This window comes from Caretta caretta, chromosome 3, assembly GCF_965140235.1.
Source record: "Caretta caretta isolate rCarCar2 chromosome 3, rCarCar1.hap1, whole genome shotgun sequence".
Taxonomy (NCBI): Eukaryota; Metazoa; Chordata; order Testudines; family Cheloniidae; genus Caretta; species Caretta caretta.
In genome coordinates, this window is record NC_134208.1 from 131,364,646 (window position 1) to 131,390,813 (window position 26,168).

The 26,168-nt window shown below is 44.2% G+C and overlaps 1 protein-coding gene across 1 annotated transcript in view; it reads left to right on the top strand.

The window, feature by feature from the left end:
• PGBD5 (piggyBac transposable element derived 5) overlaps positions 1 to 26,168 on the top strand; it is a 100,744-nt gene that overhangs the window by 60,978 nt on the left and 13,598 nt on the right. The window contains exons 4-5 of the mRNA XM_048843909.2: positions 13,542 to 13,722; positions 21,622 to 21,819. Of these exons, the coding sequence (XP_048699866.2) occupies positions 13,542 to 13,722; positions 21,622 to 21,819 (379 nt within the window). The remainder of the gene's footprint in view (positions 1 to 13,541; positions 13,723 to 21,621; positions 21,820 to 26,168) is intronic.

The window sequence follows — 26,168 nt, forward strand, 5'->3', positions numbered from 1 at the left end:
CCATCGGGTGGCAAAATCCATGAAAGTCAGTATGTACTGCTTTCCTCTGGGTGTCTTTTTCGGAAAAGGACCCAGAATATCCACAGCTACTCGCTGAAATGGAACTTCAATGATGGGGAGTGGCTGGAGAGGGGCTTTGACCTGGTCTTGGGGTTTTCCCACTCTTTGGCACACCTCACAAGACTGGACATAGGTAGAAACATCCTTGCCCATTCCCTCCCAGTGGAATGACCCCCCCAAACGGTCTTTGGTCCTGTTCACCCCAGCATGGCCACTAGGGTGATCGTGGGCTAAGCTCAAGAGCTTGGCCCGGTATTTAGTTGGAACTACCAACTGTCTCTGAGGATGCCAGTCTTCCTGGTGTCCACCAGAAAGAGTTTCCTTGTATAAAAGTCCTCTTTCTACAACAAACCTGGATCGATTAGAAGAGCTGAGAGGCGGTGGGTTGCTCCGTGCCGCCGTCCAAGCTCTCTGGAGGCTTTCATCTGCTTCCTGTTCGGTCTGGAACTGTTCCCTTGATGCTGGAGACATCAGTTCCTCATGGGATTGTGGACCTAGGCTTGGTCCCTCTGGAAGCGATATAGGGGATGGAGCTGTTTCTGTTGACTGTGAACCGCTCTCCGCTGGTGCACTATGTTGGGATTCAGGCTCCGGCTGAGCCTCTTGGGTCGGGTTATCGGCTGCTGCCAGTTCAGGTTCGGTGGGGCCCTCCGTTGTTGAGGTTGCAAGTACTGGATTCAGTGCTGACACGGGGTCTGGTGTTGGTTGTTCGGCTGGTTCCGGTTCTGGGACTGGTTCCGTCTGGGTCTCTGGGACTGGATCCACTACTGCTGTTGCAGACATTGGCCTGGGGTCCAGGTCCATCACCTCTGACTGGGTCCTGATAGAAGTTTCCGGAACAGAGCTAGGCCTCACGGCTTGTTTAGCCTGGCTGCGGGTGACCATTCCCACCCTCTTGGCCTGCTTCACATGATTGGCCAAGTCTTCCCCCAACAGCATGGGGATGGGATAATCATCATAGACTGCAAAAGTCCACATTCCTGACCAGCCCTTGTACTGGACAGGCAACTTGGCTGTAGGCAAATTGAAAGAGTTGGACTTGAAGGGTTGAATCATCACTTGGATCTCTGAGTTGATTAAATTGGGGTCCACTAAGGAAGCATGGATAGCTGACACTTGTGCTCCGGTGTCCCTCCACGCGGTGACCTTCTTCCCGCCCACACTCACAGTTTCCCTCCGCTCCAAGGGTATCTGGGAGGTATCTGGGCCTGTGGACCTCTGGTGTGATTCCGGTGCAATGAACTGTAATCTGTTGGGGTTTTTGGGGCAGTTGGCCTTTACATGCCCCAGCTCGTTACATTTAAAACATCGTCCAGCTGACGGGTCACTGGGGCGAGGAGGGCTGCTGGAGAACGGGGTGGTGGGACGATAAGGGGTCTGGAGGGCTCTTTGGGAGGTAGGTGGGGCTTTGGGCGGCCCCCGGTAATAGGGTGTGGTCTGGGGTGGTCCCTTCTGGTCTCCGCTCCAACTGCGACCAGTTTTCTTCTTCTCTGCCACCTCCACCCATCTGGCTCCAATCTCTCCTGCCTCAATTACAGTTTTGGGTTTCCCATCTAGGATGTATCTTTCTATTTCCTCAGGAACACCCTCTAAGAATTGTTCCATTTGCATTAGGAAGGGCAAATTTACTGGAGATTCAACACTTGCTCCTGATATCCAGGCATCCCAATGTTTCACAATGTGGTAGGCATGTCGGGTAAATGACATGTCTGGTTTCCACCTTAGGGCTCTGAACCTCCGACGAGACTGCTTGGGTGTTATCCCCATTCTGACTCTCGCCTTGGATTTAAACAGTTCATACTTGTTCATGTGTTCTTTAGGCATTTCAGCTGCCACCTCAGCTAAGGGTCCACTGAGCTGCGGCCTCAGCTCTACCATGTATTGGTCAGTAGAGATGTTGTACCCAAGGCAGGCCCTTTCGAAGTTCTCTAAGAAGGCCTCAGTATCATCACCTGCCTTGTAGGTGGGGAACTTTCTGGGATGGGAAGTGGTACCTGGAGAAGGATTGCTAGGGTTTGTTGGTATATTCTGCTGGGCCTTTATCCTCTCCATCTCCTCCACATGCTTCCTCTCTTTTTCCCTCTCCTCCTCCACATGCTTCCTTGCCTCCATTTCTTGTTCCTTCTTCAGCTGCATGAGTTCTATCTGTCTTTCATGTTCCCTTTGTCTTTCCTCAGCCTGAAATTTGGCTAATTCCAGCTGAAGTCGAGCTGAGGATTTGGTCATTCTAACCTCTCTGTTTTTAACTAACTTTACACCCGAGGTTTAGAAATAAACAAACAAAACTTGGCTGTAAAATTTTGCTGTGCTGCAATAGAATACCTATTCTCTGATAGTGATTGTCAGCCTACAGAAAAAGACAATTCCCTTGTCTCTGCTCTGGGCCCAAATTAAAGCAAAAAACCTCCAACTGCTTGGAAACCTGCTTACCCAGCCCAAAGAAAAAGCAAATGGGTAGAACACACACCCCCTATTTACTTTTAGGAAGAAAAGAAAAAAAAAAACAATGGGTTGGAAGACTGTGAATTTCCCTGCAGGAGTTAAGTACCCTGCCTCCAGGCAAAAAAACCTGCAATTCACAAGATAATCCCCTTTTGTCTCTGCTTGGCCACAAAGCAGAGAGAAACCAAGCTGCTTTCAGTTTCAAAGCTGCTTTCTGGACTTTCTTTCCAAAGAAAAAAAAATTTCCTTTTTAAAATCTGTATTTCTAGTTCAAAAAATCTCAACTGGATCTCAGATGATTTCAGGTTAATCCCACCACTGCGCCACCATGTCAAGGTTCCTCCCCCACTCTGAACTCTAGGGTACAGATGTGGGGACCTGCATGAAAAAAACCCCCTAAGCTTATCTTTACCAGCTTAGGTCAAAACTTCCCCAAGGTACAAAATATTACACCCGTTATCCTTGGAATGGCCGCTACCACCACCAAACTAATACTGGTTACTGGGGAAGAGCTGTTTGGACGCGTCTTTCCCCCCAAAATACTTCCCCAAAACCTTGCACCCCACTTCCTGGACAAGGTTTGGTAAAAAGCCTCACCAATTTGCCTAGGTGACTACAGACCCAGACCCTTGGATCTTAAGAACAATGAACAATCCTCCCAACACTTGCACCCCCCCCCCTCTCCTGGGAAATGTTGGATAAAAAGCCTCACCAATTTGCATAGGTGACCACAGACCCAAACCCTTGGATCTGAGAACAATGAAAAAGCATTCAGTTTTTTAAAAGAAGACTTTTAATAAAAAATAGCAGTAAATAGAAATAAAGAAATCCCCCCTGTAATATCAGGATGGTAGATATCTTACAGGGTAATGAGATTCAAAACATAGAGAACCCCTCTAGGCAAAACCTTAAGTTACAAAAAAAGTACACAGACAGAAATAGTTATTCTATTCAGCACAATTCTTTTCTCAGCCATTTAAAGAAATCATAATCTAACACATACCTAGCTAGATTACTTACTAAAAGTTCTAAGACTCCATTCCTGTTCTGTCCCTGGCAAGAGCAGCACACAGACAGACCCTTTGTTCCTCTCCCTCCTCCCAGCTTTTGAAAGTATCTTGTCTCCTCATTGGTCATTTTGGTCAGGTGCCAGCGAGGTTACCTTTAGCTTCTTAACCCTTTACGGGTGAGAGGAGCTTTCCCCTGGCCAGGAGGGATTTCAAAGGGGTTTACCCTTCCCTTTATATTTATGACAATTCCATGTTATGAATATTATATATCGAGTGCTAAAAGCAATGTTTAGTGTGCTTGTATTTTGTTCCATTAGAGTTGCTGTACTGGGAAAAGAGCTACTCTTTGCTTTAACCATGCAGTGGCCATACAGAATTGCAACCACAGCACAGCCTCCAATCTGATGATCCTGTTAACATTCTCCCATCATTAGTATCAATACATTTAGCCTATTTAGGTAAGTGAGGCAGAACAGTTCTGTTCTTTGGAAAATTAACTCTTTTGATAGCTAGCTGCAAAGAAAAGGAGTACTTGTGTCACCTTAGAGACTAACAGATTTATTAGAGCATAAGCTTTCGTGAGCTACAGCTCATTTCGGAAAGTTGGGTCTTTCGGTTAAAGTGTGGGAGACAGGAGCTTTGGATTTATGCTGTCACTTTAAGGCAAAGAGTTTAAGTGAGATGCCTAGTTTCTCCATCTGTAAAACCAGGATTACATCATTACATCAATGAAGTCACACAAATGAGGGTCATTCTTGTCCGTTGCCAGCTTGTGCAGGTCAAGGAGTGACTGGTTCACATTCTTTTCCAGGTGCAAGGCACACTCCATTGCTGTCAACCCATTCTCCCAATCATCACGATCTGGTTTCTTGATGTCCTGCAAAAAGATGTACTGCATTCCAGGGCAACTTCCTTCAGGATAACTGAAGCCCTACATTGCAGGTTCTTCTGCACCAAAAGCTAAAACTACAGGAGAATCTATCAGCCATACACGGCTGATGAGACAGAGCTAAGTAGTTCAGATTGGTGCATGCACACACTAGTTAGTTTCTTACATTGTTGGACTTTTTCCTCACAGTTGCTGCAGATAAATGAATGTTTGTAAAGTGCATGGAGAGCGCAGGTGGAAAGCACTTGAAGTGTGAATTATTAGCAGCACTACTACAGGCATTGCAGATTGGATTTGCCTCCTCTAGGGAATGCCAAATTTACAGAAGGAACACTGAAGTTGGGTTTGAACTTGGGCCTGCTGTCTGTCCTACAAGCAGAGCCAGCAGGCTGTTTTTCCAATATATTTCCCAATGTATTTATTGCTGTTGAGGTGCTTTTTAAGCCAAGACTTTAAGTGCAGTTTTCTGGCTACAGTCCTGTGGTGGAAGGGTTTTCTTCTTCTTTCTGAGAGCATTTGCTGACACTGTTTAAATCAAAACCCTAGACGTGCCTTTTGATTTCACTCTCTCTTGATTTCTCCCTCACCAACACTCTGGAATGCTTTACTTAACAGATCTGTGTAAATGTAAGTGATTAATAGGTCACTTAATAGTGCTAACTACACCCCCATCTGCTCACTGCAGACTGTTGGCACTACCAGAGCTGTCACTAGGCATTTTAGCACCTTGGGCAAGTGGAGCAAGCACATTTGTGCCCTCTATGGGGTTTTTTAGATAATGAGTTAGAATATTAGAGTAATGATAATGCATTTATTTTTGCATATCAGTACAGTATATAGACAATAAAAGCTACAATATGATACTTTTAGTTGCCACATTACTTTTCACACAGTCGTTTAACATCCCTATAGTATCCTCTGACACCTAAGTGTGGAGACAGAGGAACATATATTGCTGCCCCAAACGACCTTTGGTCCTGTTCACCCCAGCATGGCCACTAGGATGATTGTGGGCCAAGCTCAAGTACCCGGTACTTAGTTGGAACTACCAACTGTCTCGGAGGATGCCATTCTTCCTGGTGTCCACCAGAAAGAGTTTCCTTGTATAAAAGTCCTCTTTCTACAACAAGCCTGGATCAATTAGAAGAGCTGAGAGGCGGTGGGTTGTTCCGGGCTGCTGTCCAAGCTCTCTGGAGGCTTTCACCTGCTTCCTATTCGGTCTGGAACTGTTCCCTTGATGCTGGAGACATCAGTTCCTCACTGGATTGTGGACCTAGGCTTGGTTCCTCTTGAAGCGATGTAGGGGATGGGGCTGTTTCCGATGACTGTGAACCACTCTCCGCTGGTGCACTTTGTTGGGGTTCAGGCTCCGGCTGAGCCTCTTGTGTAGGGTTATCGGCTACTGCCTGTTCCGGGACTGGCTCTATCTGGGTCTCTTGGCTAGCTTCACGTGGTTGGCCAAGTCTTCCCCCAACAGCATGGGGATGGAATAATCATCATAGACTGCAAAAGTCTCTCTAACAAAGATTGACTGAGGCTGGGGCAGCAACAAGTAAGGGTAGGTCAGAGAAACAGGAAAACGCAGCTAAAGCAGGGAGCAGGACGTGTTTTATCCCTACTGACTATTGACTAAAAAGGCATGTTTTACTTGTGCAACGTTTACTTCTTTGTTTCTACTGTGGCTTCCCCTAGCTGTAAATTGCAAGCAACCCGGGAATTCTTAATTTTTCCTCTCCGAACACTTCCTCCTAAGCATGGAAGCCATTCTGTCTCCTCCCCCCAGCTCTGCATTTTTGCGAACAGGGCGGGTGGCTCATCCCATTGGGCTAACCGTTACCCTCTCTGCCACCATGTGGCAGCACCTCAACCCTGGCCTGAACCCTGGCTCCAACCCAAAATTTTGCTCCTCAGTCCCTCACCTGTCCCTGCCTCCTGCTGTTTGACACCCCCCCAACCACCCCCGGCCCAGTCAGTTTCCACCCCCTGGTCAGACCCTGCCCATTCCCCCCCTAGTTTGCCTCCCTTTAACTTTAATTCTCAGCAAGGGCAGCAGCTTTAGTAGATGTTACTGAGCAATGAGCATGCTCAATAGGAGCCAAGCTGGCACTCAGCATCCTGCCTGCCTGCCATCCCACCAGGGTCTTAGTGCTGAGGAACCTGCTCTGGTTGTGATCACTTGCCCCACGATCCAGCAGGGAGGGAAGCCCTGAGCACCCTGGGCTCTGGCCGGACACCACTGGGCCTGATCCTGCAAGGGTGGGGGCTGACACCACTGGGCCTTTGATCCTGTGTGCTGCCCCATTTTTACACCCCCAGTGGCTCTGTATCCTGGGCGGCTGCCCCACTCAGGCCACCCTTGTTGCAGCCCTGCTACTAAAGGATTCAAAACAGATCTGTCGAAGCTTTTCATCATGCTAGGACACTTCAGGCTCTGTCATTCCTTTTGCTAGATGTCTCAAAGGGGATGACCAAGTACAAATGCCAGCTGAACTTGGTTAGTAACTACTTAAAGGAGGGGAGGGGGAAAAGTTATTAATAAGTAACATTTAGCTCTCATATAGCACTTCTTTCTGTAGATCTCTAAGTGCTTTACCAATGCAGACAAATGTTTTTATTATCCCCATTTTACAGATGGGGAAACTGAGGCACTGAAGTTAAGTGGCTTGCTCAAGATCATACAGTGAGTCAGAGGCAGGATGAGGGCCAGAAGCCAGGTCTTCCTATGCCCAGGCTTGTGTTTTATTCACTGGATCATGCTGCCTCTCCAGGTCAGCATACGCCTTCCTCTCTCCACTGAAACCTCTCCATACAACCAGCACGTGTTCGGGGGACCATGAAGAGAGAGAGTGAGTGAGTGTGTGTGTGTGTGTGTGAGAGAAGGGGGCAGGGATAGACTTGGGAAACAGCCACTGTTGACAGTTGCAGTGTCTCTTGTAGAAGCTATTGCTGAGCCAGGCTTCCATACGTACTTGTAGAGTCCTGCTCTGTACTCTCACGGGGGCGGGGATGCATACTGGGAGCTAGTGAACAGCCCATGCCAGTCATAATCTTGTCTCCTCTTCATTACTTCTTCCATTGCTCTTTTCAGGTGTCATGTATTTCATCTGAGAATTGTACCCTGGGGTGTTTCAATTCTGTACAAATGTGGAATTTGCAGCTTCACAGTAGCTTTACATTTGCCATCGGAGCTTTGTATATCAACAGAATCACTTATATTTAGCTTCTAGGGAACTTTACAGATCTGTCATAATGTAGCTTTTTGTCCTGGCTGTATATTTTTGCTCCCCAGCTTCTAGTGAGACCCTGTGTATCCTTCGCATGAATGATTTTCCACAAGGTAAAATCATCAGCACAGGTGCTGGGGAACATTATTGGCCTATAGTGCTAATGTCTATTCCAAGACCCTAAAGCCGTGGTGGTGGCGGCGGCATCTCATCTCTCATGGTCTTTCTTTCCCCAGTAGCCTTTTAACAGTCTGCATTGTTTTCTCAGCCAAACATAGTTGCTTGGGAATTTTTGAGGCCTGGTCTACTTGGAAAAAGTTGTTGACTTAGCTACGTCACTGAGGGGTGTGAAAAATCCACAGACGAATTCTTCCTTCAACTGAGCTACCCCTGCTTGGCGGGGGGGGAAGGGGGGGCTAGATTACCTAGCCAAAGGGAGAACCCCTCCCATCAGCATAGGTAGTGGGCCACTGTAGTGCTTCAATGTGGACATCTGAAGCTGTGCTTCTCTAGCATTTCAAATGTAGACAAGCCCCTGGTGACAATCAGGTGACTGAATTCCCATTCTCTTGCCACCATGTGAAATGCCTCTCAAACTGTAATGTGTTTTCCAATAAACCTCTCATCAGGTGAGCCCAGCATTTCCAGAATGTGGTTGGGGGTTTTTTTTGGAGGTGGCAGGGGAAGGGGCTATTGGTTTTTGTACTAGATCAGCATATTGCTCTGGCATCCGAGGGCTATCCTATTCCACAATATGCTGATTAATAGTCTGTTCTGAGTCCATATGCACTCAAGTTCTATGGAATTAAGTGTTTTCCCTGAGTTTGCCATGAGCCATCTGTTTTTTTTTCCAGACTTTGTTGGTTTCCCATTTCATTTCACTCACTGGCAGAATGTTCACTAGCCCAACAGTGTGTTTCATTTTCATTAATGGCCATCTGAAATTTCACTGATTCTAGATATATATAAGTCATTTAGTCCCTTGTGTTGGTTCTGTGTTTGAGCTCCCATTTTTAACTGCTTATCATGGGAGAAATGAGTCTGAGAAAACGTCAAAGATTAAGAGAGAAAAAATTGTTTACCTCTAGCCCAGAGTCGTTCAACCCAGATGGGTTTCCTTTCTACATTACTAACCTACTATTACTATTAATTATTTGTATTGGAGTGCTCCACTGTGTTAGGATAAGAGACAGTTCTTGCCCTGAGGAGCTTACAATCTAAGTAGACAAAACAAAAAACAAGCACAGAGGTGAAGTGACTTGCCTAAAATCATGCAGCAGGTCAGTAGCAGAGTTACAACTAGAACACACCCCTCCTGCGTCTAGTGCCTCACTCACTAGATCCTGTTGCCTCCCCTGCCTTGATATTTCTTCAATTCTTATAGCATCTCACATTAGCTGTATGTGGGATTTTTCTACAATATAAAAGGTTATGTTAAATGCTGCTGTCCAGTTCTGATTCCACCTCTGGTCTATACAATTGGCTCAAACTCTTCATAATATTAAAAAACAGGAACTATTTCCAGTACCCTTAAAAAATCTGTATTAAAGGAAATTGGGAAGGTGTACTGAAGAATTTGTATCACTTCACTATCACACAAAAATCTCATAGAACAAGCTTCTCTCTCATTAAGCTGTAATTGATTTACCAGCTTTACTTTGAAAGAGGGAGGGAAAAAAAACATGGGGTGAATTTATATTTCAAGGGCCAAGTTACAGGAGAGTTAACTGTCTGTCCATTTGTTGATCAGGCAGCTAAAAAAAAAAAGTTTTCCATCAAACTTAAATTCTGTTTAGAGGTTTGTTAGATTTTTTTTTAAAGCAGTGCCTTGTTTGCGTCATATTTTTTCTAATAACTGGCAGTTAGAATGCACAAATGCAAGGAGTCTCATTAAATATATTCTCAAGCTCAGTTCTTAGATCAGAAAGAAAGCCCATGAAGTTGGGCAGTTTCATTTGTGTGCATTTTTACTCAGAGAATGCTCCAGCAACTTTTTTCCATAGCCTCCCAAAAGATTCTCTCAGTTTCAATTAGCCTTGGTCATTAACAACACTGCTTGCAGTTCTATAGCATCTTCACCTGAGCATCTCAAAGTGTATTCCAAATGTTAATTAAGCTAGAGTTTAAAAAAACAATCCACTCACCACTGTCAAGTGGGAGGGAAGTTTTCGGAGGCAATTTCTGCAGAATTTAAATTTTAATTGTTTCTAGCTCAGGGCTGGGAAAATAACCTTCAAAACATGAACCAAGACAGTGCTTTTTTTCCTGAGACTTCACCCAGTTCCAGTGTCTCTGCTGCTGCTCATGGTTTTCCTGCGCAACAGCAAAGTGAAAGTAATGTGATTCTTAGTTTTACTGATGCTGTTCACAACCATATGGGCAGCAGTTTCACGGAGAAGAGTCATGCCAGGTTTACTCGGCTTACTAAAGCAGGCACCAGAGATTTTCATGAGGGAAGAGGATATAAATAGCAGAGACTGGGAGAAAGGAAAAGAAGTGGAGCCTACCAACTTCCCAAACAAATCTCAGGAGACTCTGGTGGGAGAAGGAAGACTAGAGAAAGCTCCTTCTCCCTTCCAGCAGCTAGGGGTACAATGGCTGCAGAAACAGACACTTAACAGCCGGTGGCTGCTCCTCAAGATGGAGATGGCTGTTGGACTATAGTCTCTGCAGCAGACTGTGCTATGAAAAACTGCAGTGGTTAATTGCAATGGCAACTGATCCATAGCTACTGAAAAATGTCACACAGTAAAATGAATTTTCCAGAGACTTGAGAAATATCACTTCCACGGTCTTTGTAAGAGTGCCTGTGCTTTAGACTAGACTTGCTTCTGGAAATAGATTGACACACAAAGATAATGTAGTTTCCCATGGGAATGCATGGATGTAACATTCTGCTGGGGTACCCACAGCCATGTTACCTCTCTGCCTCAGCAAGAGTGAGCTTTACTGGTGATTAGACGGTGTGTGTGTCAGCTCCCTGCCACACTAGTCTGTCTTTCTCCCCAGAAAACTCCTCAAGGCTTTCCTGGCCCAAACCTCACCTAGCAGGTAACAATCTGTGAAATTCAGCCTCTGAACTGTTCAGAGATGTATCTTTGCAATGCACAGCCCCTGCCACTGTACATTTGCAGAAGATATTAAGTTTTCTGCTCTTTTAAAGAGTCAGTACATTACAGTTTATTAACTTAACTAGGGTATACACACCCCTTCCTTCAAACATAGCACTGACTTGGTTTAAAATAAAACAAGTGTATTAACAAAAGGACACAGGTTAAGTGATACCAAATAGAAGGGATAAAGATAGAAATGGCTACAAACAAACAATAGTAAAAATATACTTTCTAATGGCTGAGACCTAACTTAACAAGCTACAGACTTTGTTCAAAGTAGCTTCCTCATCAATCGTACCTTTCCAGCAATAGCTGATTACCTCTTAGCCAGGATCCCCAAAGAGTCAAAGGCACCGGTTTTCCAGGTCTCCTCGGGTGAAAGGTAACCTAGAGGTTCACTCCCTCTCGTTATAGTCTTCTGAAATATATCCCCAGCTAAAGGTCCTTTTCCCTGCTGGCTGTGGGGTCCATGTTGCCTCTCCCCCACACACTCCATTGAGAATTTTTACAACGCAAATTATATCTTCCTGCAACCTCAGATACAAATGAATAGCCCATTGAATATAGCCACACCTGGTTTCATCACCACCACCTTTGAAAAGTCTGTCTTTCCTGTGCTTTCCACTGCTGAGCAGAGTCTGCTGGGAACTGATTTCTGCCGGATATGCTTTTTTGAATTAACTAAATGGCCCATATAAGTTTAGCAGTGGTGGAAGTGCTGGTGTGACAGCTTTCAAGACCAAAGGCCCCTGTTTACTGTAAGACCTCAGAGTTACGGACACCTCGGGAATGGAGGTTGTTCATAACTCTGAACAAGACACCGTGGGGTGCTCCTCGGGGTGAACTGCACAGAGCAAGGGCTCACAGCTCTGCAGGGCTGCCTGGCGAGTAAGGGTGGGGACAGGCAGCCGATTCTAGCTCCCTGGCTGCAAGGGTGATGAGTGAGGCACCCTGGGGCACTGCAGTGTCAGTGGGCACGTGGTGCAGGCTGTGGCCCTTTAAAACTGAGCTGCTCCTCCAGAGTGTAACATGCAGGCAGGAGCTCGGGCTCCAGCAGCTTACACTCCAGGACAGGTTTCAGTAGCAGTTCAGGAAGTTTCTTTCCCCGGCTCTGAGCTTGCAAGTTTGTCCCCCTCCCAGCCCAGGGCAGGGAAGAGGAAAACAGTGTTTACTGCCTCCTACCTGTAAGTGGCTGCCCCGGGCCATGAGGGAGTAGGGGGTGAGGGTGGGGACCTGCAGCCCAGATGTGCCTATCTTTAAGATGCAATACAGGCACTGTATAGTATTTGAAATTTTTTTTTGTCTCTGCTGCTGCCTGATAGCTTACATCCATTGTTAGTTTTCCCCTAGTGCCCAACTAACGTGTCATAACCATTCCCAGAGTGACCATCTGCAGAGTGAGACACTGGTCTGGCCTCTGTGCCATTTCAATCCTCCACCTCTCAACAAGCAGGCCAGTTGTGCTATACATACTTGTCCACTTGCAAATCGGACTAAGGTCATCAGCAACTCATTTAACTAGAGGCAAACCATTCCTGCCATTGCATATCCACTTAAATGGCCTTGTGTGGATGGTGACCGAGTATTATGAAGGACAGAAGGAACATTGCCTGGACAATGGTAGCTGTTAGCTTTAAGATGCTGTGGCAGTAATACAGTATCCGTAAGGATTGTAGCCAGCTAGAAAGGAGCCAGATGCTTAAGACTGTTAAAGCCAGTTTAATGCACCCTTTTTCCCTTGTTCAGTCTGTTTTGATGGGTTGTCTCTAAGTCATGATCTGGACAAAAATGCTGAGAGTTAGGGTATGTCTGTCTACACTACCCCCTGGATCGGCGGGCAGCAATCGATCCAGCAGGGGTCGATTTGTCGCATCTAGACTAGATTTAATTGGGGATTGGTCCTGCTTTGAGCAGGGGGTTGGACTAGATGACCTCCTGAGGTCCCTTCCAACCCTGATATTCTATGATTCTGTGATCCCCAAGCGCTCTCCCGTCAACTCCTGTACTCCACTGCTGCAAGAGGCACAGGCGGAGTCGATGGGGGAGCAGCAGCAGTCGACTCACTGTGGTGAAGACACCATGGTAAGTAGATCTAAGTACGTCGACTTCAGCTACGTTATTCATGTAGCTGAAGTTGCGTAACTTAGATCGACCCCTCCCTCCCCGCAGTATAGACCAGGGCTTAGAGTGATCCCTGAAGATTCCAGGTAGAACGTAGGGTTGGTATGTAAGGACACCACTGGCTTGTACTGGAGAAAGTGTCATGCTGGCATCAGCGTGGTCATGTCACCCATTAGTGTCTGCTGCCAGAGAATATACAGCTGAATGCCATTACAGTAAAGCCAGCAGACAGATTCCTTCTGGTCATCTGGTAGAGGCCTGTGTTTTCGGAGCAGAAGGTCCCAAGTTCTCCCTTTACTGACAACAATGAAGTCTATGTAGGATCAACACAACATACAGTTTTCTTTAGGAGTCATGGTTTATTGCTGCCAGACAAATGCTTTTCCAGCTACATAATAGCAACAGCAACCTCAAGCAGCCCTTAATCTTAGGCATAGATTTGTATTTCCCAATAGCCGCCCCAGCAGAAAATTCCAGACCTGCCCCAGCTATTCCAAAGTCATTTAAAGGCAAACAGTCATAAAAGGTTATTAAGGGTTACATTTTAAACAGGTATCTACTGCCTTTATTTTTCAACTCCTCTCCAGTGAAAGCCAAGCAAGGGGTTTGGCAACTGCATTGCTCCTGCCAGACTCATTCTAACCACATTGCCTTGTCTTCTTGTTTCTACTTGCTCATTAAGATTTATGTCCATCTAAAAGAAGGAGGCGGTGCTGACGGACTGGATGCTTTGAAGAACAAGCCCCAACTCCACAGTATGGTGGCCAAGAGCCTTTGTCAGAATGCATCAGGAAAAAACTACATCATCTTCACTGGCCCTAGCATTACCAGCCTGAACCTTTTTGAAGAGTTTGAGAAGCAAGGTTTGTGACAGCTGATCCACTGACTGCTCATGCTGACAGGCTTGTGACTATCCTGCTGCCAGAAGTCAGCAAATAACCCAGAAGTGTTTTTGATTGAGGCTTTATCTCCTCACGTAGCCATGAGAAATCCTGAGGGTAACTTAGTCTGTTCATTACAAGGGGACCTGCAGAGGTTATTTAAGCTGATCTTGAGCTTTCCTTTGAGTCTTCATCATGTAGAAAGAAGGCTACTTAAAAAAAAAAGTGGGGGGGGGGGGGAGAATAGAGGGCTCTGATTTTTTTTTCTCTTTTACCTTAGGAATTTAGACTCTGTTTATTCCTGGGGTTTTTTCCTGGAGGACTTCTTGGGGGTCTTCTATATGTGTAGGAGTTCTTACTTGTGAAAGGGGTGTGGGTGTGGGTGAGGGGGGGGGATGTGCTGAGCCTTTAACTAAGGCAAGGTCTACCCCAGAAACTTTTGCCAGTATAATGTCAGTTGGGGAGCCATTTTATTTTTTAATGTACAAGCCCTATGGTAGAGACAGTTGATAGCAAAGCACTCTTTGCCCATACAAGCTGCATCTACACTAGAAGGGTTTGCCCATGTACCAGTACAGACATAGGTATAGACTAGAGTTAGACCCAAGTGCCCATTAATCCGTGGTGTTAAATAGGTGTTGTACAAGTGAGCTGAATTTCAGATGTGCTGAGCATTCACAGCTCCCATTGACTGCAGTTGTAGTCGTAGATGTTCCCACTCTGAAAATCAAACCCAAAGATTTTAAAACAGTTAGTGAACATCCACTCCCCCACGAACCGGTCAGCTTAAATTCTTTTCCAGTGATGCAACTTTTTCCACTAGTTCTCCAGTCACCAGGGTCTTCCCTTGTAAACAAGATTTGAATTTCTAGCATCAAGAAGAATTTCCTTTGTAGATAAACACTTAAGCCATTTCAGTTGAAATAAGGGATTACTAGATCCTTAGACCTAAAACTGAGACACTTGGAAAATGATCCTTTGTGCTGACAGATTTGTGAAAGAGAAAGAAGGGGATAATATTCTCCATTTTGTCTCTGGAATCGCAGTAGAGAAGAATCCTGGCTACTGAACCACCACAGTATCTCTCTCTCACAGGTAACTCAGATTAGCTACAGTAGTTAACTACTCACGGGCCTTGCACTGAAGAGAACTCAGATTACCAACTGTTAACAGGTAGCGGACACACTAAATGCCTTCTAGAGATTCAAAGTTAGGTACATTATCTGATCAAAAATGAAAACCCTATGCAGCATTTTCAGTTCCTGGTTCATGTTTTGTTATGAGGCTCCATGCGATTTTGTGATCCATGACAACTGCTTCCTCTGCATTCCATTCACTAGCAGAAATGATCCTGGGTATTGAATTGGGAATTTAATTTTGGGAGACTCAGAGCAGATTTACTAGCTTTTTGGTAAGTAGCTTGGGTGCTCCTTACAAAGCAGTTGCAGTGGGGACATTAACGCACTGTGTTAAACAGGGACATTGGGTTATTTGGCTTTTATGTTTTGGGTGATAAAGGCTAGCTCACTGGCTTGGCACGGCATATAGAATTTGAAGGCTTATGGGACACTCAGGGAAATCAGACCTTTGACATGTCACAACAGTGGTGAAGTCAATCAAGAGCCCTGGAGGAGATTGTGCATTCCGACCCTACCCACAGAGCCAAAGGTAATGTACTATAGTCAGCACTTGCTGTTATCCCGCAGCATTAGCTGTGAATTTGGAGCCGAGCAGAGATTTGCCAGTGGAAGGCCTAGCATCCCCCATAGAAAACAATTCTCCTGGTGTGTGCCAATTTCATGCATTCAGGCCGAACAGTGGCATCAGGTTGATCAGTGATCTGTTAGCCAGTAGTAATGCCTAGCTGGGGAATTAAAGCCACACAAGGATAAAATGCAAATAAGGATGAGAGCCTCATGAGAAAACCTGAGGAACCTGCTTCGCTATAGAGGATGAGAGCAACCTTGCAAAATTAAGACACATTCCTAACATATTGGATTAACTTTTGTTGTTCTAGGGAAATTACAGTTCCTGGGCTAGAGCTGAATGAATAGAGGTGGAGAAAAAAAAATTCACAAATATTTGAGTCAAAGGAATTTCTATTCATCCATCTTTGCAATGCTTTCATAGTTGTTTTTTTAACATGGGCAGTGGGGAAAGATTTGAACCAAGACTTTTTAACAAAAAAAAACCAAAACAAAACTAGTTATTAGGCACCTTAGTAGTTGGGTGCCTGAACTGACACCTTAAAAGGGCCTGATTTTTCTGAAAGTGCTCGTCTCCTGTCCTCAAAGTCAGGGCCTTTAAGAGTCCCTTCCATTGGAATCCAGAGTATAGGCACCAATCAATCAAGAAACCACTGTTCACTTTTGGAAATCTTTGGTCAAGGCTTTTGTGGAGCCTTCACTATAAAATTACCTCCCCTCTCTCTGTTTCACAACTACAATATTACTGTTCTGAAATTAGTAATAACCTTAATTGTACCACCACAAAGTGTTTCTGGAAATATAAAAGGATGTCTGCAACACTCAGTTCCCAAGAACTCATTAGGTTTCCACCATGGGCGTCTTCTGAAAAATAAGAACATCTCTCTGACCGTTTCTATAAAGGAACTTGATGTAAGTCTATTTTATGCTCCATGGTCATAAAGGTAGATATATAATTTTCTGGTTTCCAAGTAGAAAAGGAACCAGGCACTGAAATGGCACAGGAAATGCAATTCTGCGAGGCGTTTCAGGTGTGACTGGAAGTAGAAATACCAGAAATGTTATATGAGAGCCTGCCCTGGTGAGATTCAAGCTCACTCATGAAGTTTAGATGCCTCTGTTTGTGAGCTGAACCACTGAGCTGCTTGAGATTCCCCATCTAAGCACAGACTTTGTGGGCTGCTTTTTTAGTTTGAAATAGAAATGACAGTTGGAATGGGCCCTGTATGAATGAAGCCCATACGTGCTGGAACTAGGGGTGCTGAGGGTGTTGCCGCACCCCCTGGTTTGAAGTGGTTTCCATCATAGTGAGGGTTTACAGTTGGGTTCAATGGCTCTCAGCACCCCCACTATAAAAATTGTTTCAGCATCCCTGATGAAGCCCTCTTACATTTCCGTCTGAAGAAAGAATGTTACCATTAACTTATGAGTAGGGCCCTACCAAACTCACAGTCCATTTTGATCAATTTGACAGAGTGTTTTTAAATTGATCAATTTCAAGTTTTCAGCTGTTTACATCTGAAATTTCACAACGTTGTAACTGTGGCAGTCCCAACCCAAAAGGTACCTAGTGGTGGGTCTGATCTGCCCCATTTCTCCCCCACAGGAGCCCTGCAGGGGAAGGAGAAGTCCCATCCCCCCCTCCGGGCCAGTGGAGACTCACAGTTAGGAGGCTCCTGGCTCGGGCACTTTCAGCAGCAGGAACCTCCAGAGTTGCTGCTCTGTAGCAGGGGGAGGCACTCGGAGGTGGGTCTGATCTACTCCCGAGAGCGGCCATGCAGGGGAAGGACAAGTTCTGTCCCTCCCCAGCCCGGCAGGGACTTGCAGCAAGGGGGAGGTCAGATTTCACAGGGAAAGCCTTATTTCACGATCTGTGACATGTTTTTTCACAGCTGTGAAATTGGTAGGGCCCTACTTATGAGAGCAGGACTACGGCCCATTCAATCAGACTTCTTTTGAATTCTGTAAAACTTCATTTTCTTCTGGACTTTAATAAAACATGTTAAGCATTTAATTAATTTTGGACCACACCATTGTGCCAGATGGGCTTAATTTTTATTGCTGCTATTACCATAGCAACTGGTTGTTTTAATTACAGCTTTTAAAAACCTTCACAAATTACATATGCCATCCTCTGCAAGTGGTGATAGTAAATCTGTAGCTACCATATTTGTCACCACTTTGTGTTATGTAAGGAGGTGCTTCATTATTTTTTCCTGAGAGATGTGCAAGATGGTTCCCATTCTCTTGTGAAAAGAGCAAAACAGCTGCTTGAGTCTTTTGCAAGCTTACGTGAGCTTAAGAAAAGGCTGCACTTAATTACCTCCCTCAGACCTCAGCAATCCTAAGAACAGTAATGTACTTGCTCGAGCGGCTCTGTACTACTGCCCTCTGCTGAAGAGAATTAAAATGGCCATTCAGTGAGTCATAGACCCTATATTCGCAAAAAGAAAAGGAGTACTTGTGGCACCTTAGAGGCTAACCAATTTATTTGAGCATAAGCTTTCATGAGCTACAGCTCACTTCATCGGATGCATACTGTGGAAAGTTTAGAAGATCTTATTATATACACACAAAGCATGAAAAAATACCTCCTCCCACCCCACTCTCCTGCTGGTAATAGGTTATCCAAAGTGACCACTCTCCTTACATTGTGTATGATAATCAAGGTGGGCCATTTCCAGCACAAATCCAGGGTTTAACAAGAACGTCTGGGTGGGGGTGGGGGGTAGGAAAAAACAAGGGGAAATAGGCTACCTTGCATAATGACTAAGCCACTCCCAGTCTCTATTCAAGCCTAAGTTAATTGTATCCAATTTGCAAATGAATTCCAATTCAGCAGTTTCTCGCTGGAGTCTGGATTTGAAGTTTTTTTGTTGTAAAATAGCGACTTTCATGTCTGTAATCACGTGACCAGAGAGATTGATGTGTTCTCCAACTGGTTTATGAATGTTATAATTCTTGACATCTGAGTTGTGTCCATTTATTCTTTTACGTAGAGACTGTCCAGTTTGACCAATGTACATGGCAGAGGGGCATTGCTCTGTGAACGAGCCTCTGAACGAGCAATGTGAAACAGCCTCTGATAGTGTGGCTGGTGTTATTAGGCCCTGTGATGGTGTCCCCTGAATAGATATGTGGGCACAGTTGGCAACGGGCTTTGTTGCAAGGATAGGTTCCTGGGTTAGTGGTTCTGTTGTGTGGTATGTGGTTGCTGGTGAGTATTTGCTTCAGGTTGGGGGGCTGTCTGTAGGCAAGGACTGGCCTGTCTCCCAAGATTTGTGAGAGTGTTGGGTCATCCTTCAGGATAGATTGTAGATCCTTAATAATGCGTTGGAGGGGTTTTAGTTGGGGGCTGAAGGTGACGGCTAGTGGCGTTCTGTTATTTTCTTTGTTGGGCCTGTCCTGTAGTAGGTGACTTCTGGGAAGTCTTCTGGCTCTATCAGTCTGTTTCTTCACTTCCGCAGGTGGGTACTGTAGTTGTAAGAATGCTTGATAGAGATCTTGTAGGTGTCTGTCTCTGTCTGAGGGGTTGGAGCAAATGCGGTTGTATCGCAGAGCTTGGCTGTAGACAATGGATCGTGTGGTGTGGTCAGGGTGAAAGCTGGAGGCATGTAGGTAGGAATAGCAGTCAGTAGGTTTCCGGTATAGGGTGGTGTTTATGTGACCATCGTTTATTAGCACTGTAGTGTCCAGGAAGTGGATCTCTTGTGTGGACTGGACCAGACTGAGGTTGATGGTGGGATGGAAATTGTTGAAATCATGGTGGAATTCCTCAAGGGCTTCTTTTCCATAGGTCCAGATGATGAAGATGTCATCAATATAGCGCAAGTAGAGTAGGGGCGTTAGGGGACGAGAGCTGAGGAAGCGTTGTTCTAAATCGAAAGCTTATGCTCAAATAAATTGGTTAGTCTCTAAGGTGCCACAAGTACTCCTTTTCTTTTTGCGAATACAGACTAACAGGGCTGTTACTCTGAAAATAGATCCTATATTGTAACAGCTAAAGGAAATTCTTCTCTCGGTTAAGGGATTGTGCTTTTGGAGCAGGAGGATCAGCGTTCTAATCCTGCTGCTGCAGTGACACTCTCAATGGCACATAGTGACAACTAAAATCCTAGGTGGTCACAGACTTGTTAAAGAAAGTTTCAGAGATGGTGGTAGCAAGAGGATTTTTAGCATATATTTTATGTATATCATATGTACCCTTGTCCCACCTCAGTGCAGAGATCTCTCTCTTCAAATCCCTTCCAGCCATTTCTATTATTTGAAAGTCCAGTGGTTGAGAGATCAGAACTGGCAGACCACATAGGATGCATTAGACAGCTCCTCCCCAAAAATCAGATAGCTAAGTTGATGTGTTGGTTTTCCATTCTGACATTTAAAAAGCTCATGTCTTCTAATCGAAGAGCCACGGCTCCATTCTTACTATTGGGGCAACAGGAACAATTATATTTTTATGTAAAAATGTAATACAGCTGTAATTTTTTTAAAAAAATTATATTTCTGTGGTCTCCCAGCCTGTGTTTTTCTGGTTTTATAAAGCACTGTTTGGGAAATCTCAAGAACCAGTTGCCAATTGTTTGCTACTCTTTCAATCAATTCATGAGCACTGTTGATTATTTTGTATTACCATAGCACCTACGAGCCCTAGTGAAGGACCAGGACCCCACCACACTAGGTGCTATACAAACAGAACCCCCTCCCCCCATGAAAGACTGCCACTGCTCCAAAGAGCGTACAGAATACCAGAACAAAGGCAGAAGACAGGTTTCAGAGTACAGCAGAGTAGTCTGTATCCGCAAAAAGAAAAGGAGGACTTGTGGCACCTTAGAGACTAACCACTTTATTTGAGCATAAGCTTTTGTGAGCTACAGCTCACTTCATCGGATGCATGCATAGTATGTAACAGCCTCTATTCCCCTTGATCAAGTGATCTGATTTTTAATATTCTTTATTTGCTGAAGGACGATAGTTCAATAAGTAGATATTAGACTCTAAAATTTAGGTCAGTGTTCTCAGTTGACAGACCTAGTTTGTTTTACCTGAAATAGCAGCTTTGGGCTGCTGTAGTTTAAGTGGAATACACAAACCTAAGTGGATCAGTCTAAGTATAATATACACACAGATTTGTGTACTCCGATTCCCTCCATATAGTCAAAACAAAGCCTAGAGAGACAGTGAGGAGATTTGGATTTAAGATTTCCTGGATTTTGTAAAGCTCACATCAGGAAGAGGACATTGCTTCAGATTATAGAGTATCTCAATACTGAAAGATTTGACTCTTGACCAAAGCTAGATTTGATCCTTTAATCCAGTTAATCAGCTGTTTGATTTGGGGATTTCTTTGACTAAATTTCCTGTGCAGAGTTTCTCTTCTGATAGCAAGAAATTCTATTACTATATGCTCTTTACATTAATCAGATGAATGGAAGATTTAACCCTCTGATATTTTTCTTATCACATACTCAACACAAGTCAGGCACTGTTGTTATTAATGCGCATTAAATTATTTGGTTATTCTCACGTAGCTGCATTGATTGCTAGAGTGAGACGTGTGTCTGGGTTTCACAACATATGAATTTACTCATTAGTCCCTTTGTCATGGTTGAAGGAGGGTAGAATTGATGAGCGTTGACAAGATTGTACTGCTAGGAAATTGTCATCTGCTAGTACCAAAAGCTGTCAGCCACTAGGATTAAAGGCACCATGGGGGTCATTTCGGACAACTTAAGGAGGCTAAAGCCTTTTTTCCAATTTGTCAGCATCGTTAAACATGGAAGAGAGCACGTCTTCCACTACTTTGTCCGGTCTAATGCTGAATGCCCCAAGCAATGTGACCTCCTCCCTGGGAGGAGATTTCACAACCGAATAGATCTCACTGTTAGGAAGTTCAGCTACTCAGTCTATATTCTCCCTTTTAATTAAATCCCTGTGTATCATATTAATCACCTGGAGAACTGGCTCTCTGGACTTGTGTATGAATGCATTTCTTCCTGGAGCCTGAAAAGAAAGAGTGGTCCTGGATATCACAGGGAAATCCTCGGCCATTGGCCAGCCTATGTATCTACTGGCTTAGTTCTTCCTCCAGTCAAATAGGTCAGACAGCCCCACTGTCATTTCTGTCTAAACCTATAGGATTGTGTGCTGATGAGAATTTATTCTCTTTCATGTGCAGAAATTTATTGCTGCGGGTTGCTGAGTTCCAGGAAAAGTGACTGCACAGGCCTACCTCCATCAATGCTGCATAACCCAGATGCTCCTCAGTCCAGAGGGCAGTACAGAATAAAGATGAAGGGAAACATGTCCCTGATCTGCTGGTACAACAAAGGGCATTTTCGTTTTCTCACTAATGCCTATTCTCCAGTTCAACAAGGTGAGCAGTCAGCAGTATCACTACAAGTACTGTGACCAAGTTTTTCAAAATAGGTGACAAGGCAAGATACGACACTTAGTAAGTTTGATAACGCCAGACAAGAAGCTTGATAATTATCCTAGATGATCATTAATGCTACAGTTTATTTCCATTGTGTTTGCTCTTGTCCGTAAAGTACTAGTTAATCTACGTTAACCCTGGCTAAAAGTGTTCTGTCTGCAACTGATGTCTTCTCTGCATAAAGGTTAAAAAAGCTTACTAATGCTACCAGCCAATAGTTATTCCTTTAGCTGGCACAGTAGAGAGCTGTTCCTTTTTGGTGTTATACATATCCCAGCTGACCTGTGCTGGTGTAGAGAGTTGTAACGGAGGTTAAAATACTATACGTAACAAGGTGTCTCGTGGGATAATTGCATGATAAGTCTTTGTAAAGAGTAACTCCTAAATGCATAAAAAATTTTGGACCAATAAGAACCATACCAAGTATTAAAACTCTTTGACCAGATTCTACAGTTAGTTTTTCCTATGGATTTAAAAGCCGTTTGTCACATACAAATGGCTTTTGTCAAGAGTCTTCCCATTGCATACTCAACTGATGGTGCAGCTGCTAAAAAGAAAACCAGAACAGCCAAAGATATATTTGGGAGTAGTTTAGCTTGTGAGTAGTTTCTTAAAGACTCAGCTGAAATTGATCTTAATAGGGGAGGGGTTTTTTAAGGGACTCAAAGATCTTTAGGCATAGTATAGGTTTTGAAAAAATATTTACAAAATCCAACATGAAAGGACATTTTTAAAGAGTAGTTCGTCCATTTAAAGTCTCCTGTAGTTCTATTGCCCAAAGTGAGTAAAATACAAAAAGCAAAATTATAGTTGAAAGAATGTTAAATATTTACAAATTTAAGGTGCTACTGCTTACAAAAGGTAACTTGGTGCTTAACCCACATTCTCAAAAACTTGCACAGAATTTAGGGTATTCAGGTGCCAGTCACAGTAGTTAAGTGTTGCATAGCCACATCATAAGGCTAAATCTCACAGGAATTGGGGGTTCATTTATCAGAACTCACCACACATCCTAACCTTTATACAATGAGCTAGGGAACTGGTAACTACTTTGAATGCTATTATATGTCACAAGAGAACATTTATTTAACTAAAAAGAGAAGCAGATAACTTGAAAGGGTTGGTGTCTTAGGGCCTGATTCTAAAAACACACATGAGAAAGAAGTTACACATGAGTAGTTCGATTGAAACCCATGGAATTAAATAAAGTTACTGTATATTTACAGACTCAGACTCCAAGACACCCTCAGTACAGAATTAGAGCCTTTCTAACAAGACCTTACATTTAAGTTGAATTAAGTTCAACAAGCTAATTTATGATCATCATTATCTTTGCTTTTTGCATATTTGGACTATGCAACTGGAGTAATTAAACCAAAGTCAAGTCAATGAGCATCACCTGGTTCTCATGCACTAGCACAAAGCTGCTGTCTTCGGCTACAGTTACTAAAAACAAGTTTCAGAAAAGAAAAATCTATTTATAAAGCTTAACAGTCACCACCACCTTTACAAATAAACTGGTTGAATGTCCCTTTAGCAGAAGCAGAGCAGACACAGGCAACAAATTTTATGCATGGGTGTGAAAATCTGCACATGTTTAGGACCCATCTCATTGTAAAGTCTCACACTGGTACATAGATGAGGCCAGAACCTCAGCCAGTATAAACTCATGTAATTACATTTACAGAACATGATCATGGTTTACAAAGTTTAGCCTGTATGGTATGCAAGACCTTTGAAGTACATATTCACCAAAATGCTTCACAGGGGTTCTTAATAAAGAACATTAAATGAATTGTAGCGGATTGAGAGAAAATGTGAGAAAAAATGTGAGATATAGACTAGAGAGAAAAGATAAAGACTTCACTTGGGATTTGAAAAAGGAGAGAGACTTAGTGAGACTGGTAGAGGGTCAGATTGTCAGGTGGTGTAAATTGGCATCTCTCAGTTGAAGTGAACGGAGCAATGCCAGTTTATGCCACTAAGGATGTGGCCCAAGAAGTCTCTTCCCAATGTCAGGAGCACAGAAGAGAAGTCTTTCACACAAAGTGTGGCAAGACTGTAGCAAAGCCATTGGTGAGCACGTGGATTGAGTGGGGAAGGAAGAAGGGAGAGACAAGTCAGTGATGTAGACTGGAATAAGTAAATGGAAGGCAGCTTTGAACTGAAGCATGAGGTGAATGGGGGCCAGTGGAACAGTCTGAGAATGGAGCCATGGTATCACAGCTTTTTGCCTGTAAAAGTAGGCAGCAGCTTACTACACCCAGGGGGACATGAGAAGGAAGTTGCTATAGTGAGGACAAGAGCGAGTTGAGACATGGATGAGGATTTCAGCAAAGGTGGAGGCAACAAGTAATGACCTAGTTATTTACTTTACATAAAATAAAAACAGAGAAAGGGAATCTCACCTGGGTCCTGACTACAAACTCCACTCAAGTCTGTGGAGAGGCATTGCAGAGAAATGCTCGTCAAAACCAATCTATGAATCCCATTTTTAGATGTAGCGTGTGAATTATGAAAGTTTTGAACCAGTTTGTCAGAAATCATCCTCATGAATGCTAAAGACTGAAAGCCTTTCATTTACAGTACTGCACAAATAAGTAACTTGCGTATTCTGCTATCAGACATTAAGTGTTGTCTCCACATTAAGAAACAAAACAAAATTCTGTTTTCTTAAACAAGTAGTTTAAGGGGAGAAGTTTAAAAATTTACTGTCTGTATTATGGTCATGCCTATGTACTAAACAGTCCCAGCTCTGGAGAGCATACAACCTAAATAGACCAGACAGACAAACAGCGGGGGAAAGGGATAGAACACAAAACAGAGGGAACAGAGTGATGGGGTGCAAATGACATGTTAGTGCCACAATTTGTGTGGGGGGAGAGGTGGTGATTATGGGTGTAACTTTGGGTGGTGTTTAGGTATTTGGGGGGTTAACTAAACAGATAGATAAAGAGAGGAGTCATTGAAGAGAGGGGGAAGGGGCAGGGGAGATGAAATTGAGGAACGTGGAAGGCAGATGGAGTGAGGCTGAGGTGACCAGACCATAGGAGGGGGCAGGAGAGGTTGGGGCAAACAGCCAATCAGTGCAGGGCAGAGAACGACCAGCGTCAAAACTGTGGAAGTAGCCCAGCACTCACTGTGCGGCTCCTTCTAACAGCTTCTCCTGTTGGCGTGAGTCTTTGGCTGGCTCCCTCTTGCAGTGTCTTCCCTCCTTTCCCAAATGCCACACAAATGGGAGTGGACAGAGGAGGAAAAAGTCACTGCATGGGTACTAGTGCCCCCAAAGTAGGCTCTTCCCTGCTCAGCTCTGGGCCCAGAGGGTGCTGTGCGGAGGAGCAGCCCTCGCTACTTACGTTGAATTAGTTCTCTGAAATGTTTAGCTCATAAAAGGGCCAGAACCTGAAAGTCTGGAGGGAAGCAGAATAATTTATTATAAAACAAACTGAATGACTTCAGCAATTTACACTAGTTGAGGATTTTGGCCCTAAACTTCCAAATGCCCTTCACGCGAATTCACTGATGGGGGAAGGCGTTGCAGTAGAATTAGACTTCAGACCTTTTAAAACTATGGAAATTCAGGTCTACGCATTGCCTTACATCATGGGACTTTGAGGATTTATTAGATGATATCCGTACAGAACTTCGAACCTGCAGTGCTCTGTTCACCCCTCTTGGTGCACGCACCCCAACAGCAGCCCCAGAAGATGAAAGCTGCTCCTAGGATTACCAACCCTACTGTTCAAAAATCACGAGTCAGGGATTGGCTTAAAGTCATAGTTTAAAAACAAAAAAACCCAACATTTTGGGTGGTTTTATTTGCCTTCTGGTGGCTGAAGCTTTAGCATGCGCTTGGGTCACATTTTCAAGCTTCTCTGTAACCGTGGCTCACTTTCCCCCCTCCCCTTCCAATAAAAGCTGAGATTCTCACAATCACATGATGCCAGGAGCTGGAGCATTAAGGGAAAACCACCACATACACTATCATAAGAGTTGTGATTTCAAAAAAAAAAAAAAAAAATCACAAGAGTTAGCAGCACTGCCCACCTCTCTTCACAACCCAGGAAAGATCAAGCAGGGTTTGCAACACAGTACTTCCCTGGGAGCTCCACCAGGGGAAGGGCTACATAGGAGCCCTGTTAGCAAAGACACCTTATGAGGGTCTGCTGACTGAGCACATCATCATGTATCCTGGCCATGCCACCTCCCAGCCAGGGCTATCTACTGGAGCATTGTTGACCAGAGGGATTTCCAAGGCAGTGCCAAAGTTTTGAGCAATTTGTGCCACC